At 44.5% G+C, this 15575-nt stretch overlaps 2 protein-coding genes across 6 annotated transcripts; both read left to right on the top strand.

Moving 5' to 3' along the window:
* The first annotated feature begins 263 nt into the window (after positions 1-263).
* Positions 264-1130, top strand: LOC541973 (histone one (H1) 101). The gene is made up of 2 exons (NM_001111626.2): positions 264-464; positions 557-1130. Exons 1-2 carry the CDS (start codon positions 342-344, stop codon positions 1022-1024), a joined length of 591 nt encoding a protein of 196 aa, NP_001105096.1. The 5' UTR covers positions 264-341; the 3' UTR covers positions 1025-1130.
* A 5580-nt stretch (positions 1131-6710) lies between these two features.
* On the top strand, positions 6711-15028 carry LOC100194237 (uncharacterized). Of its 5 annotated transcripts, none has more exons than XM_008669063.4 (6): positions 6723-7045; positions 12220-12308; positions 12829-13063; positions 13311-13406; positions 14374-14446; positions 14566-15028. In XM_008669063.4, exons 1-5 carry the CDS (start codon positions 6857-6859, stop codon positions 14401-14403), a joined length of 639 nt encoding a protein of 212 aa, XP_008667285.1. In that variant the 5' UTR covers positions 6723-6856; the 3' UTR covers positions 14404-14446; positions 14566-15028. The 5 variants fall into 5 exon arrangements, with proteins under 5 accessions (XP_020403034.1, XP_008667285.1, XP_020403035.1 ...); XM_035964569.1 differs by having other exon boundaries at positions 6754-7045; positions 11950-12308; NM_001139278.1 differs by having other exon boundaries at positions 6762-7048; positions 11950-12308; positions 14566-14981.
* Positions 15029-15575: the final 547 nt, after the last annotated feature.

Below are 15575 nucleotides of genomic sequence, written 5' to 3'. Positions count from 1 at the left end.
ACAGGCGCTAGCGCGGTTTTGTTTCGAGGTACAAAATGCATTTCCCGCTCTGGGCGTCGGGCGGCGCACACTGCCCTTGCGCCCGCACCGCCCACTCCATCCAACGGCCAGGATGCGCTAAGTGCTCCTCCCGCGGATCGTGATCCGTGGCTTCGCATCTCCAGCCAATCAGAATGCAGAACGTCCCTCCCGCCGGATCGCTCCCTTCCCGAACTATATAAAACAAGGTGACCCGGCCCAGTAGAATCTATCCAGTCGCATCTCCCTCTCCGAAATCAAGGTAGCGTACACCGCTGCAGTTTCTAGAGCCCTCTCTGCCACTCGTGATCCCACTAGTCACAATGCCTGCCCTCGCCAAGCCCGCCTCCCGCACCGCCAAGCCCGCCGCGGCTCCGAAGCCGAAGCCTGCCGCCGCCAAGCCGAAGGCGGCCACCGCTGGTGCCTCCCACCCGCCTTACTTCGAGGTGAGCCTTGTCGACCTGCGTTCGGTTTTTATTGATTGATATTGGTTTCCGTCGGAATTGGTGTTGATGGAATCTCATGTTTCGTCGTTCAGATGATCAAGGAGGCTATCACGGCGCTCAAGGAGAGGACCGGCTCCAGCTCGCAAGCGATCGCCAAGTATGTGGGGGACAAGCACGGCGCGTCTCTGCCGGCCAACTTCAAGAAGATGCTTTCCATCCAGCTCCGTGGGTCCGCAGCCAAGGGCAAGCTCGTGAAGGTCAAGGCTTCGTACAAGCTCTCGGACGCCGCCAAGAAGGCATCCCCCAAGACCAAGGCTAAGCCGGCAAAGGCCGCCGCTGCCAAGACCACCGCCCCCAAGCCGGCCAAGGCCGCCGCCGCCAAGTCAAAGAAGGCAGCGGCTGCCAAGCCAAAGAAGGCCGCTGCTGCTGGGACCAAGCGCAAAGTGCCCGAGAAGAAGGTCGTGGCGAAGCCGAAGAAGTCCCCCGCCGCCAAGGCCAAGGCCAAGCCGAAGACCGTGAAGTCCCCTGCCTCCAAGAAGGCACGGAAGGCCTCCGCATGAGATGGGTTGCTTTAGGTCTAAGCTCTGATTGTGGTTGGTGTCAGTTAGGTACTGTACAAACTAAGTGTGTGCCCAAAGTGTCTCAGGCGGTGTGTTATGTGCTTAGCAAGTTCTATCTATCAGAGTGTTTTAGTTTAACAATGGTTTTACCTCTGGCTTTTGTAGTCAGGTTTCTGAAATCCCTGTTCTCGCGCAGTCTAAATTTCTGAATTCTAGCGCAGTACAATCGTTTCGATCTCCGTTCTAGTTTATCCATGTAGAACTGCGCTACTTCTGTCTTCAATTTAGGAATCATATTTTCTGCGATTAGGATCCGGGCGGAAGAAAACCGACGAAGACGACGAAACTGGGGGACATGCCGTAGCTTCTTCCCTGCACTCATCCGATATTTGCTTGTGGATAATGTCGAGCCCGTGGATTATCTTCGCTGTTGCAAATAATGTCGAGCCCAGGTAACAAGTGACCCAGAGTGCAGCCGAAACGCACGTCGTGGTTGCAGCCGAAACGCACGATGCGCGTGCTGTCCGCCGTCTGGTTCGGCCGCCGTTGGCCGTGGCGGCGATTAGTCACGTCCCCGCTCCCGAGCTCTGCACCAATCCAAGGTACTATCTCAAAATGCAATTGGAGCTGGATTCTACATATTTTGTATACAAGCACATTATCCTAGACATAATATCCGATGTTGTTTGGTTCATTATGAGATAGTATTATCTGAATTGTAAGAATCCTATGAAAACCAAACATGCCGGAACCAATGACTGACTCCCGCGGTCCTCGCGTCGGGTAAACTAAATTTTCGTTGGCGGCGCGATTCAAAATTTCGAAGCCAGGATTACCGCGGCGCGTCGCCCAGCTGATCGATTTTGTTGGGTGCCAGGCTGGCGACACCAGGTCTTTTGACGAACCCGAACAGTCCACAAGGTTAAAGCGCGGGCTGGCGTCACCATGCAGGAATGCTAAATTTTATTGTGTTATCAAAAACGCGGGCTGGCGTCACCACGTATGAATGCTAATTTTTTCTTGTGTTATCAAACATATTATATATAAGAATATTATATATAAGAATGATGTTTTGTATGAATTGTTTTATACATTATTTATTCACTAGAATAAAAAAAATAAAAGCGTCTTCCGCGAAGTACCTGCCTCCGGACGAGCCCTGCGGCGCTGAGCCCGGGGCCAAACGTGACAAAGCTAGATAGAGAGGCAGACGAACCAAAGGGAAACCAATTGAGTAGATCCCTTGCTCACCTAGAGACTGGTCCGCTATAAGTGTCGGATCGCATTAACTACGTCTAGCATCGAGCCACGATAGAGGCGCTGATCCGTCTCCGACTCATGTCCTACCGTACCCTAACATACTCAATAACCACGGACCCCTAGGACTGTGGCATATTTATGGCCCGCGCCCTCGACAAGTGTCACACTCATGGCTTAGCGGGACTAGGTCGAGTGCGCATACCGACTGCAGGGCACAATGAGACAAGTCATACCGAGATCTAGGCTACGAAATGAGGAAATCGCCCCCGGATGGGTGTACACGCAAAATATATGACGGACACACAAACGACGAAAGGAAGGTGGACACATCGATGATGACCCAGAGGATGGAGCTCCCATCGCCAAGCTAAGACTTAGTTAGTGAAAGTCACCTAGAGGGGGGTGAATAGGCGGAATCTGAAATTTACAAACTTAAGCACACAATACAAGCCGGGGTTAGCGTTAGAACAAATATCAAGTCCGGGAGAGAGGGAAAAACAAATTAACCAACAAATAAAGCGGATGAACACAATGATTTGTTTTACCGAGGTTCGGTTCCAAAGAACCTAGTTCCCGTTGAGGTGGTCACAAAAACTGGGTCTCTTTCAACCCTTTCCCTCTCTCAAACGGTCACCTAAACCGAATGAGCTTTCTCCTTAATCAAACGGATCACTTAGACCCCGCAAGGACCACCACACACTTGGTGTTTTTTGCTTTGATTACAAGTCACTTGAGAACAAGAATGAGAAAGAAAGAAAGCGATCCAAGAAACAAGAGCGCAAAGAACACGAACAAACTCTCTCTCAAGTCACTATGTGAGTGGAATGTATTTGGGACTTGGAGAGGCTTTGATTCTATTGAATATGTGTCTTGGAGTGAATGCCCTAGCTCTTGTATTAAATGTGAAGTGCTGGAAATATGGATGCTTGGAGTGGAGGTGGTTGGGGGTATTTATAGCCCACAACCACCAAACAACCGTTGGGGTTGATTGCTGTCGATGGGCGCACCGGACACTGTCCGGTGCGTAAGCCACGTCACCCAACCGTTAGGGTTCGTGAGCTTCTGACCGTTGGAGGCTTTGTCTTCTAGTGGCTCCGGACAGTCCGGTGCCGCACCGGACATGCACTGTTCAGTGTCCCGTGCGCCTCTGATGGGCGACTCTGACTCTGCGCGCACTGTTCTTCACTGTAGCTCTGATCTTTAGCTTTTGCAGGCGACCGTTGCGCTAAGTAGCCATTGATCCGCTGTCACACCGGACAGTCCGGTGAATTATAACGGAGCGCGCCTGAAGAAACCCGAGAGTGGCGAGTCGGTCGTGGTGCACCAGACACTGTCCGGTGCGCCAGACCAGGGCACACTCGGTTTCTTGCTCCTTTGTATTTGAGCCCTATTTTCAATCTTTTATTGGTTTGTGTTGAACCTTTATGCACCTGTAGAGTATATAATCTATAGCAAACTAGTTAGTCCAATAGTTGTGTTGGACATTCAACCACCAAAATTAATACTGGGAAAATGTTAACCCTATTTCCCTTTCAATTAGGACTATAGCTCTGTAGCCCTTAGTTTCACCTCCTCCGCCAACAGACTTGGGAGCCTCTCATCCCTCTCTCGCCCGCTTGTAACCCTACTTCGAGCATTGAACAATAAAGGTGCTGGTAGCATAAGCCGTCGAAGACTGGATATAGGGACGTTCTGTCCAAACAAGTGTAAATCTTGCGCACACCGTCTGGAGTCCAGAAGGCGCATACAAATTTACTTGTCGGACCTTGGTTAGAAACTGTCACAAAGCGAGCTGTTCACGGACTTTGAGACAATTTGTGAGAGTAAGAGGTGCACCGGTTACTAAATGTACAACTTATTTCATTAAAGCATTAATTTATGAGTAGATTTTTAGCTGGCTATATCATTAAACTTGTTGTTTTGTTTCGGCCAAGGTGGAGGCACGACTAGGGATAACAATGGGGACCTGATCGTTGTGTTCGTGGGAAATTTCTTAGGGGACAAGGATTGGGTAATATAGTTTCTATGGGGATCAAAACAGCGAAAATCTAGTTCCCCGTGGGTTCACGAGGATACCGGTTTCCCATATACCCGCCCCACAAACTTATCTTCATCTAATTAGCCTACTAGCTTGTTAAAATTATATTAAAAACTCACTACATAAATATTATAAAATATCAAATTAAACTTCAAAGTAAATGTCTCTTATAATTCTAAATCTCATTTGTTCATTTTGTATTGATTTGATAAAGTTATTTTGAATCTGCCCCTCATTATTGTGTTTTCTAACGGGGCAGATTCTCAGTGGGGATAAATTTCCCCATGAAGACGACGATGGGAGAAAAATCTTCCCTATAAGCGTTCAGAGGGACGAGAATGGAGATTTTTTCCTTGCAGGGACAATGATGAGGGGCCATTTTCGACGAGGAATTCCCCTTTGCTATCTCTAGGCACGATGACCGTGGCGGGCTATGCGTCGCCTAGGAGGGTCTTGTGAGAGGTAGCTCAATCTAGGAGGGAGCGAAGGACCGCATCAAGGAACGGAAACCATGTGCTCATTGAAAGTTGAGGAGGAAGGGTGTTTTTGGTTGAGGAGCGGAGGGAAATGAAATGGCTTCATTCTTATTTTTTGATGTTTGGTTTACAACGGAAGAGAGTGGAGCGACTCCTAGAGTCTATATATGACAAATATTAGGGATGCTCTCGCTCCACCAAAACGACCGGATGCGAGCGCTTTCCTCCATCTCCTCCACTCCACACTCATATGACTCTCCAACGAAACAATGAACGGGTCGGCTCCGCTCTATTCTACTCTACAACAAAACAAAAAATGGACCGATTCCATTCTGCTTGCCAAACACAGAATGAAATGACTCAATTCTTAGAAACTGGAATGTAGCCGCTCCATTCCAGTTGACTCGCCAACCAAACGCGCCCTAAACCATTGCTCTATTTTGAATAATAGAGTTTAACTTATAAAGAGTAGCTCGAACCTTGAAAGATGTTTTATTTTATATTTTTATTAAAAAGTATGGGACACATCACGAACTGGCTCAAATATACTCCACCCAAAATTAGTGGCATATCTTTGTAGTCTATATAGTATTTACCTTTTTTTCTAATAATATAATTTATTTTTTCTAAAAGACATGATTTAAGTCTTAACTATTAGAGCTTAATTTGTTTTTAGTGATCTACATACTGTAATGTTGTAGTGTAGTATTTTAATTTTTAGCATATTATTTTGAGGTATTTTGTTTGAATTGCTATGATGAAGTAAACGTAAAATTAATTAATATGACGAGTTGCGTGATAATTCTTATTTAACTTCACGAGCTTTACAGGATGTACGAAACAGAATTCTATAGAGCATATCTTGAAGAGCTTAAAAAATTTGAATCTAGATTATGTTGGTGCATATAATTTTGGTGAGACTAAAATATATGACAAACTTCTTATGAGACTAAGTTATTTTTTTAATATTTTGTTTGAGAGCGAGAATATTAGAATGGATCGAGTGGCTATAAGTTATTTAAGCCGTATCAAGGAGCATTTAGTTTGAGGACTAAATATTAGTTACTCTATTTTAGTCTTATTTATTCGCTAAATAGTTAAACGATAAGATTAAAATTGAGACTAAACTGACTTAGTCTCTAATATCTTAAATAGTGACTAAAAGAAACTAAATCATATTAAATTAATTTTTCTTTTTTACCTCTTATTTATTCAGTTGCACTGATTGCCAAAAGAATTGTTAAGAGATATTTTAGTTTTTACGAGTTATTTAATGCATTCTAAATATTTTCAAACAGAGTAGAAACTAAATTTAAGTCGCTATAAAGAAAACATGCCCCACATCGCGTGGTTTCCTCCTCCATAGAGATGTCAATGGGTAATTCTCCATCGGGTTATAGCATCCCAGACCCATCCCCATCATGTTTGATCCATCCCCATACCCATACCCATCATGGGTACAAAACTCATCCCATACCCATCCCCATTCGGGTTTCGAGTCCCCAATGGGTCCTCATCCCCAATTAAAGGATAACTAGGTACTAACATCTGGCACAAACTATCTAGATTTCATACATCACCACATCGGCAAGCACTCATCCATGAACCATGATCCATTCTTCCATCCATCAGAAAAGAAATAAGTACTTTGGGACCAATATAAGAAATGGAGTCTGCCGGGTTTGATGGCCGACTCGGCCTCAACTCGTTCATACAAACAGGACAGATGTACACGTATGAAATACCCATGGGTAATCGGGTTCAGATTATTGCTTCCCAAACTCATACCCGTTTATCCAATGGGTGAAGATTTTGTCCCATATCTATACCCATGAGGACAATTTTTGTCCCATACCCGTACCCTATTAGGGGAATTCCCCATGTGTTAGCGGGTATCGGATACCCGTTGACATCTCTTCCTCCACATCGGCTTGCCTCCTTTCACTCCAACCACCAACCAGAACGCCCGACGGCCGTGCCGGTTCCCTGCCTCCGCCGCGCCGCGTCGCCACCTCGCGCGCACTAATCCTTGCCATTGCTCTGCGTGGCAACATTCAAATGGATACGGGAAGCGGGCCCGGCCTCCAGTACCTTCTGTGCCTCGCCTGGGTCGCGGCCACCCTCCCCATCGCCGCTGCCGCGCTGCCGATCCCCAGGGCCGCCGGCGGCCGTTTCATCCATGGCCTGCTCTGCGCCTTTTCATCCCGCGGGAAGACAGTCAGGCCTTCGTCCTCGTCCTCGTCCAAGGCAGTAAGATTGGTGCTGGCTTGCAACAAGTTGTTGCTTGCCCCCATATGTTCATACTGATTTTCTGTTGGTTATGAATTAATTTGGCAACATAAGGCGTGTAGAGTCTTTGCTTGGCGCCGTATGTTCATACTGATTTTCTGTTGGTTATGAATTGCTCTAGTAAATTAGAAGGCCTAAACGGTGCTTATGTCAACTGTGCTATTCTCTTGTCCAAGCTAAATTGCGGATTAGATTGAAATCCTACTCCCTCGGTTCCAAATTATAGTTTACTCTAGCTTTATCCTACATCTAGGATATTAAAATGAATGCTTTACCAAGATATATTTCATAATAAATTTAATGAATTTAATCTGATGTTATATATGTTCATGTATTTTTCTATAAACTTGATCAAACTTGGGGACATTGAAATTAGGGCAAAGCAAAAGTGACATATAACGGAGAGACCAAAGGATATTTTGCTGTATCTACAAATAAGGTTTTTATGAACTTTACATAGCTGTCGAATGGTTGCCATGTTGCTTGAAGAGGGGAGGAAGTTTTGGAGTAGTCAGTAATCACTTAATCTCACACACTGTTGGTTAGAGGTGGTGCCATAAACCTGTACATATGTTCCTGGTCACTGGTAACTTCTTTCTTGCAGGATTCTAGAGAAAATCTGATAGAATGTTGAGCTGATATGTTACTTTGCTGAAATGTTGGTTTGGAAATTGCTAGAGGAGAGAATAATTGGGTAATCCATTAATTATGAAATGGGGTACAATATATAGGCTAATAGCCTAGGGCTACATGCACCAGCCTATCCCTCTAATAGGCCACATGGGTTGGGCTCTAAGGCCTATAGACACAATACAGTCTAACACACCCTGCAGCCAAAACTCTAGCAACGACAAATATTGATATCGGATCGAAATTTCAAAAACACCGTGGAGGGCAGGCCTTTGATGAATATGTTGGTTGACGACATACATCATGAAGAGAGCCAATTGTGGGCAGAGCCACCAAAGGTGGGCATCAAGAAGAGAGCCAGTTGTGGCAGGCGCAACGATGGACCACCCGTGGTAGGCCCGGCCCACATGCAGATGCGGTCGATCCATAGGTTGGTGTAGGATCTCCTGGACTAGGATGGAGGCCTAGAGGGGAGGTTAATAGGCCTGTAAAAGTTCAACTCAAAATTCTATCAGAACAGAGGGATGCACTACCGACCTGCATGGGGAAAATCAAACTGAATTCAAAAGGTAACAAAAAAATTGAACCAGGTAAATTTCTAGCCTTTCTGCAGGTATATAGATAACATATCGAGAGCGAAATCAGGTATATCCGTATATCACTAGTGAGCAAGTAGATCGACCACAAACCCTAAATTAACAATATGAATATGCAAGAATGTAAATGAAGCATGCAAGCCACCGATTTATCCTGTGGTTTGGCTTGGCACAAAGGCTTGCTTAAGTGGCTAAGTCCATGTTGTTGAGGAAGCCACAAAAGGCTTAGGCTTACCACCAAGGCTTGCCCTTTTCCTCGTTCTCAAATCAAGCGACCAAACTCTTGAAGAGATGGGTGATTTCTTAGCTACGATTCGAGTGTTACAAACCTCCCAAGGTTGCCACAATACTAGCGCATGGGCAACACTTAGCCGGCTAGGAGCAAGCTCCAAGAGTAACAAACCCTAAAACCGCCGGCCAAACGTGAACCAAATGCTCTTTAAGATGGGAAATATGTAGATCCACTCTCCAATCGAAGGTTGCTGCTTTTTCTCTCAAGTTGGGAATCAAAGATTTGCTTAGGAGCTTGAGATGAAACAATGGAGGAGAGAGAGCTGAGCAGTTTTCTATTCTGCAACAGTCAAATGCTAGAAAAAATAAGCAGTGGTTGTTGTGGTCGAACAAATGGATATTTATACTCCGAATTCCAACGGGTATATTAAGGGTGGCACTGTCGCCCTAGCCAAACCAGGAGATAGTAGATGAAATTTTGGTGGATGATTTGGCTGGGTGTAAGAATGTCAATAGTGAATTTTGAGCATCTGGTTCAACAGTTGACTAACTGTCCTTGAGTCCCCCTTTATAGTACGACTTTTACTAAACTACAAAACATAACACAAAATAATTTTAGACTTGTTGAATCAGTAAAACCATCATTAGTGATTGGGGGGACCTCCAACTTGTAACATCCGCCCTTTGCGATTCCCTGCTTGTATTCTTGATAAATCTCATTAGTTCTCTAATTCGTGGTCATCCACACCAAAACCCTCATTAGGGCTTGATTGCACTCACAGTTGGAGAGTGATAGCCAAGGAGTGTCACCCTTCCTGCCATCACCACCGCGACTAGCCCTCCGTCGGCGACGACCACTGCCGCCTTTGGAGCCAGAGCTGGTAGGAAGGCGTGGTTCTCCCAACATCAGTGGAGTAGGCGAGCGTGAGGACGAATCCCCCCAAAAGCTAGAGTGGAAGTAGTCGTGCATGTAGGTGCCTCCTAGAGTTGGAGGTATAGATGGTCGTGGTGGTGTCGGAGCTAACCTAAGCCCCCCTTGGTGACCTCCTTGAGGATGAGATCATTGCAGATCTTGTGGAAGGAGGGGAACGAGACAGATCGCGTGATCTAGGTCCACATGTGATCATAACACTCATTGAGGCCCCGTAAAAGGTTGAGGACGAGCTTGTGGTCGGAAACAGGTTCACCGAGGTCACAAAGATAGTTTTTCATGCCTTCATCTAGCGACAATATTCACTGACAGAGATGTCACCCTAGACGAAGGTTCAAAAGACGACGTCAAGGCGGAGGGCGCGAGCCTCATGATTACCGTGGAACTGCTCCTCAATAGCAACGCAGGCCTGGAGCAGTGTCACCACTCTCGCAGACGACATCCTATAGTTTGACGATGACTGTGTTGAGGATCCAAGAGAGGACGACATTGTCCATCTGGCGTCAGGATGGGACAATTGGGCACACGTTGTCGGTGAGGGCATGGTCATCAAGAGCATAACACTATAGGGTGAGAAGGACGCACCAGCGGGCGTAAGCATAGAGACTAGGTCGTGGAGGACGAGACCCAGGGACCGGATGTTCTAAACACTGGTCGCCTGAGCATAGAGGTTGACGATGGCAGCAGTCTCATACATCGAAGGGGTCTCCATCTACTGGTATCCCGAGGGAGGATCTGTGGTAGTACGACCTTCGAGGTGGTGAGCGAGTGCGTCGACGGCGGCACGCTCTTGCTCCTAGACGAGAGCAGTTGTCCGCTCCCGCTCCCGCTCCCGGGCAACAGTGACTGTGAGGGCCGCGACAAGTATGGAGTGGGCTGCAACCACCTCATGGGGGAGGCCTATAGTGCCAAACCCGGAGGGGAGGGGAGTAGGGATGGCATTGGAGAGGTGGGGAGGGATCGAGATGGTGCCGACAACAGTGATGACGGGTTCATGTCTAGGCCAAATCCAGGGGACCAGGCACTCGACACGCCTGTGCCCAGGTGCGATGTTCCTGCCCCGACTGGCGGTGGGATGACGACTGTGAGGTATCGGGCGATGGCGGATTTGCGACGCCAGCGAACACAGATGATGTCAACGACGTCAGCCCACGAACGTCCATGATGAGATGAGATTGGGGGGGGGGGGTGAGGTCTCCCCAGGGGAGGAGACATCACCCCTCCATGGGAGGGTTGGCGGCGATAGTTAGGGAGAGAAGATGAGGGGGCGGGGAATGCCGGCCATGGGAGGGCTAGCGCCGGTGGCCAAGGGAGTGAGGGGTTAGAGCAACTCCAAAAGGCTACTAAAATTTTGTTCCCAAAAACTATGTATTGGGGCCTTCACTAAGAACTAGTTTGGGAACTCCATTTTCCCAAGGGATTTTCATTTCCCAAGGGAAAATAAACTAATTTCCCTTGGAAAAATAGAAATCAATTGGGAAAATGGGGTTCCCAAACTAGCCCTAAACAAAATTTTCTCCAAATCCTTGTCTCCACGCAGCAGTTCCTAATCATCAATTCCCCAATAGTTTAAACTTATCACAAATCAACAATTGATTCATCTTGTACCGGTAGTAGAGTACACATGCAACTTAAATTAATTGGCACATAGCTCCTTTACCGTGACCCGTGAGTACACATGCAACTTGACCTCGGGAAACTAGAAGGCAGAGAAGCAAGAGAATCCCACTCTCGCACGCCTGTCCTTGTCACCGCTCTCGTCTGCACCCTGCTGTGGCCCTGCCCCCTGTTGCTCATCGCCGAACTCGCTGCCTCCGACGCCACCGAGTTCGTGTATGCCGCCTCCGTCTCCACCTCCTGCGCGGCAAACATGGACATCATACGCTAGGGATGATTCAGGGAGATCTGCCTCCCGCAAATATGCGAAATTTTTTTGGGGGAAGATACAGGATCTGTTGCAGCGAAAACAGTTTGATTTTCTCCCTAGAACATTTTTTCGGGTTGATTTACGTGGTTTCTTGTAGTTGCTCTTAGGTGGCTATCTGATACCATGCTTGATGAGAATAGTTGGATAATTCATTAATTAGGAAATATGGTACAATATATAGGCTAACAGCCTAGGGCTACATCACTCAGCCTATCCCTAATGGGCCACATGATTGATCTAAGGATACAAAAATGTAAGTAAAATTTTGACCTAATGTAATTTAGTTTTGAAAGTTTCTTGAGACCTAGGTTTCCTAAAACATGGTTATTAGCCTGTTAACTAGCTATATCAGTTTCGAGGTTTAGTTACTATAATTTGACAATACTCAAACCGCATGCCAAATGGGTCCCATGAAAACAAAGACTGATACTATCTACTATCAACAGCGGCAGTTAACTGGTTATGTATCAATTTTCTGTTGAGCAGTTTATTTTAAGCATCAGAATTTTCTCTCAGAAACTCACTTAATTCTTCTCTGAATGTGCAGAGGTTCACCGTTCCACAAAAATTCTTCTTCCATTTTTATGTGGTCGGTGTGGTTGTGACGACTAGCTTGCTACTTGCAATATGGTTCTATGCATACATGAAAATGACACCTTTGATTCCAGAACCATCAAGTTATTACTCCACAATTGCTAGCCATCTTGTTGGTGGTTCAAATTCATTCTCTTTGACAAATTTCTGGTTGTCACGCCCCATGAAACACAAGTATCATGTCTGGCGTACTGTATTTGTACTGATATTGATGGAAATTCAGGTCCTGAGACGCCTATATGAGACTGAACATGTCTTCCACTACAGCCCTTCAGCTCGAATGCACATCATAGGATATCTAACGGGTATTTTGTAAGTTCCACAGTGCCTTTTCATTTGACTTCCTCCATTTTCTTGAGTTATATCAAGTAATGTAAGGCATGTCAACTTGTATATATATTCCCTCGTTTTCTTCCCTTCATGCTTTGTCATAATTCACATACCTGTGCTAAAAGATCCTATATGGAAGTTCTTTTCTGCATTGGGATAGCTTGTGTATATCCACATATCATGAAAATACATTGGATTGATCAGCAAGAAAATGCTTTCGCAGATGAATTAGTCTTGACCTGTCATGATTATCTGGCACAGAAAATAATGTAATCTATTGCTGCTAATTTCAGCTCCTAAGGGTCAAGATTTATGGCTGGCATTCTTTTAAGCAATACTTGAAGTTATTGACCTTTTGTTGTAATGGTGATATTACCTAGAGGGTTACACAAACCATCACATATTTATATAAGTATTTATTTGGACAAGTATCATTTCACTGGCTCTTTCTTTCATTGTATTAGCCTTTTGGGATGACATATTGTTATTTTTTCCCTGCCAGCTACTATGTGGCTGCACCTTTATCGCTTGCTAGTTCTTGTCTTCCTGAAACAATACAGTATCTTCGGTATCAAATAGCTGAGTTCATTGTGAAGGGTCGGGCAAAAATGCCAGATCTAGCAATTGTCCCATCACATCTTTTGAAGCCTCTTCTAAAGCTGGGGTGGTGCCAGTGGATTGGTGCTATTATTTTCATCTGGGGCTCACTCCATCAGATCCACTGCCATGCAATTCTTGTATGTATTCGCTTCTGTCATTCTACTAGTTATTTATTTGTTGCAAATGCGAACAACATACAACAGCAATTGGTATGTATAGAATCTGTCCATGTTTGAAATTGCAGACAACAAAATTTTTTTTTCGGTTAGTGCAAAGATGATGGTTGTTTGATATGGCATTCTTTTCGGCAAACTTCTAGGAGACACATTTGCAGAGTTATTTTATGCTTTTGGATTTCATTGTTTTTGTTTTCTGTTTTGGCAGGGATCATTGCGTGAACACAAAGATTCTGATGAATATGTAATTCCTTGCGGCGACTGGTTTAGTCGTGTGTCGTGCCCTCATTACCTTGCTGAACTAGTGAGTCTCTACTCTCTTCCAGAGTTCCAGTCTTAATTAATATCCAGGATGTTGCAGATACTGATGAATTTGAAAGATCCCACTAAAAATATCCCACTAAAGTTCTATAAATAATAATGTCAAGTGAATATATAGGCTACCAACAAAATAAAGTTTCCATTTCCTGTAATTTTAGGGTCTGGGAGCATGGGATATTGGGGTTGGTTTACTATTGGTGGATGAGGGTACTAACAATCAGGGAAGTTTCATGCTTCCCTTATGCTAGATTTATTTTAATGTTTACATTGAAGCTCTATGTGATGTAATGAGACTTCTCATCAAATATGCTATTGTCTCCATTTTGCCAACTTTTTTTTCTTGAAAACGCATGAGAACTGTGTTTCTTTGTATTAAGAAGAAAAGGAGGGATGAGAAGCTTTACACACACACCTCAAAACAAGTTCAGTTCACTACACAAGGTTACACAGACCATCGATGGCAAAAGACAAAACAACCTGACCTAGCCTAAGCCTGGTACTGTTCCGCATCCAGTGCAAGGGCAAGGAGGTGGGAAATTCCTTTAGCTCTGGCCGAATTCCAGTCCAGCAGCTCCTCTTTAGCAAGCATTATTGCTCAAGCTAAACTTTGAGACGCCCCAGCAAAGACTGGTTATGGAGTTCCTAAATTGTCAAAGCTCCCAGAATTACAATAGATTTGACCTCCTTATGCGTCTGATTATCCATTTTGCCAACCTAGTTTCCTCTGCATTATATATCTCAGGAAGAGAATATACATATTCTGTATACGGTTTAAGAATGATAAAAATTTAGTGTTACCTTACGAACACGATTTGTTTGACCATTAGCAAATACCTAAATGATGTAGATGGCAAACATTTTGCTGTCCTTTGTCTAATTCATATAGGGCACTGAACGTTTGGGTCCGAATTCAGTACGTTATTAACATTTGCTGTCATTTTGGTATATAGGTAATATATTTTTGGCATGTTGATAGCTAGCGGTGGATCAGACATTTCGGTGTGGTTCCTATACCTTTTTGTGGTATGCTTCATCATGACATTTTTCACATTTGGCGTTCAGAACTCAAGCATGTTGTCATTATGGATCGTTTCATTCTCTTTCATCAGACCTTGCTGAACTGACACTCCTTTTTTTTGCAGATAACAAACTTGTCCTTTGCAGCGGTACAAACACATAAATGGTATCTTCGGAAATTTGAAGATTACCCTCGTTCTCGTTACGCAATCATTCCATTTGTATGCTAGACGTGTCCAGAAATGCCAAAAGCATCTGTTGCTGTTTTCATCCGCTTGCACAAGTCCGACATGCAAACAGATATTCATGTAAATGTGACTGTACCAATTGAAGCGCTGCAATGTTTAACTTAAGTAGTTCTGATCATTCTGAATGTACTTATAATGTTATGTTTGTGTATGTAGATTGTAATAGACAATTAGACAGACATTTGATGTACAATAGGATTAATTAACACTTTCTAGCATTGAAAATAAAGTCCTCCAGGACTAGAGACTGTACTCCCTCCAATCTAAATTGTAAGACATTCTGGCACTTTTAGATACATGGTTTTGCTATGCATTTAGATATACACAATGTTTGGATCTACGTATTTAGAAAAGCCACAATTTGGAACGGAGTAGTGACTATCTAGCTGATAATGAGACAAATGGTGTTATTGTTCATTATACTTTCATTGTCTCAGCCTTCCATGTCATCAATGATACTTGTTTGATCTCATGTAAGTTATGATTGGTACTCTGTTCTCTGCTAAGAAAGGCCTTCCATTTTACATCTTGTTTGAAATCCTACTGTAAGTACTGTGGTGGGTCTTGTATTTCAATCGATGTGTTTGAATCTTTGATTATGTCAACCCCGAATTTCAATTTCTGAGGCTCTGTCAGTTTTTTCAGCAGACTAAATCCTTACTGGGAATGGAGACGATATGTATAATTAATGAGAAACTGGAATGATGTTGGGCCAAAAGGACAATCTACCTAACTAATTTATGATCATAGATCAGATACTTCAGTTGGATCATCCGTTGTCAGGTGCGTCTTGCTCTCTGCTATTTTTTTTTTCTGTATTGAACACCACAACTTGCTGGTATTACGGCCTGAAGAGTTAGCAAGTATATTGCTCGGTTGTGCCACTT

The sequence above is a fragment of the Zea mays genome, chromosome 2 (assembly GCF_902167145.1).
Source record: "Zea mays cultivar B73 chromosome 2, Zm-B73-REFERENCE-NAM-5.0, whole genome shotgun sequence".
Taxonomy (NCBI): Eukaryota; Viridiplantae; Streptophyta; class Magnoliopsida; order Poales; family Poaceae; genus Zea; species Zea mays.
The sequence above is the reverse complement of the archived record's forward strand: the minus strand, read 5'-3'. Positions and strand labels throughout refer to the sequence as shown.

Excerpts from the sequence above, each read along its gene's own strand:
- LOC541973 (NM_001111626.2), top strand. The coding sequence starts at position 342 with ATGCCTGCCCTCGCCAAGCCCGCCTCCCGCACCGCCAAGCCCGCCGCG. Across the intron at positions 465-556 it reads CCCACCCGCCTTACTTCGAG|ATGATCAAGGAGGCTATCAC; the intron begins GTGAGCCTTGTC and ends TTCGTCGTTCAG.
- LOC100194237 (XM_020547445.3), top strand. The coding sequence starts at position 6,857 with ATGGATACGGGAAGCGGGCCCGGCCTCCAGTACCTTCTGTGCCTCGCC. Across the intron at positions 7,049-11,949 it reads CCTCGTCCTCGTCCAAGGCA|AGGTTCACCGTTCCACAAAA; the intron begins GTAAGATTGGTG and ends CTGAATGTGCAG. Across the intron at positions 12,309-12,828 it reads GGATATCTAACGGGTATTTT|CTACTATGTGGCTGCACCTT; the intron begins GTAAGTTCCACA and ends TTTCCCTGCCAG.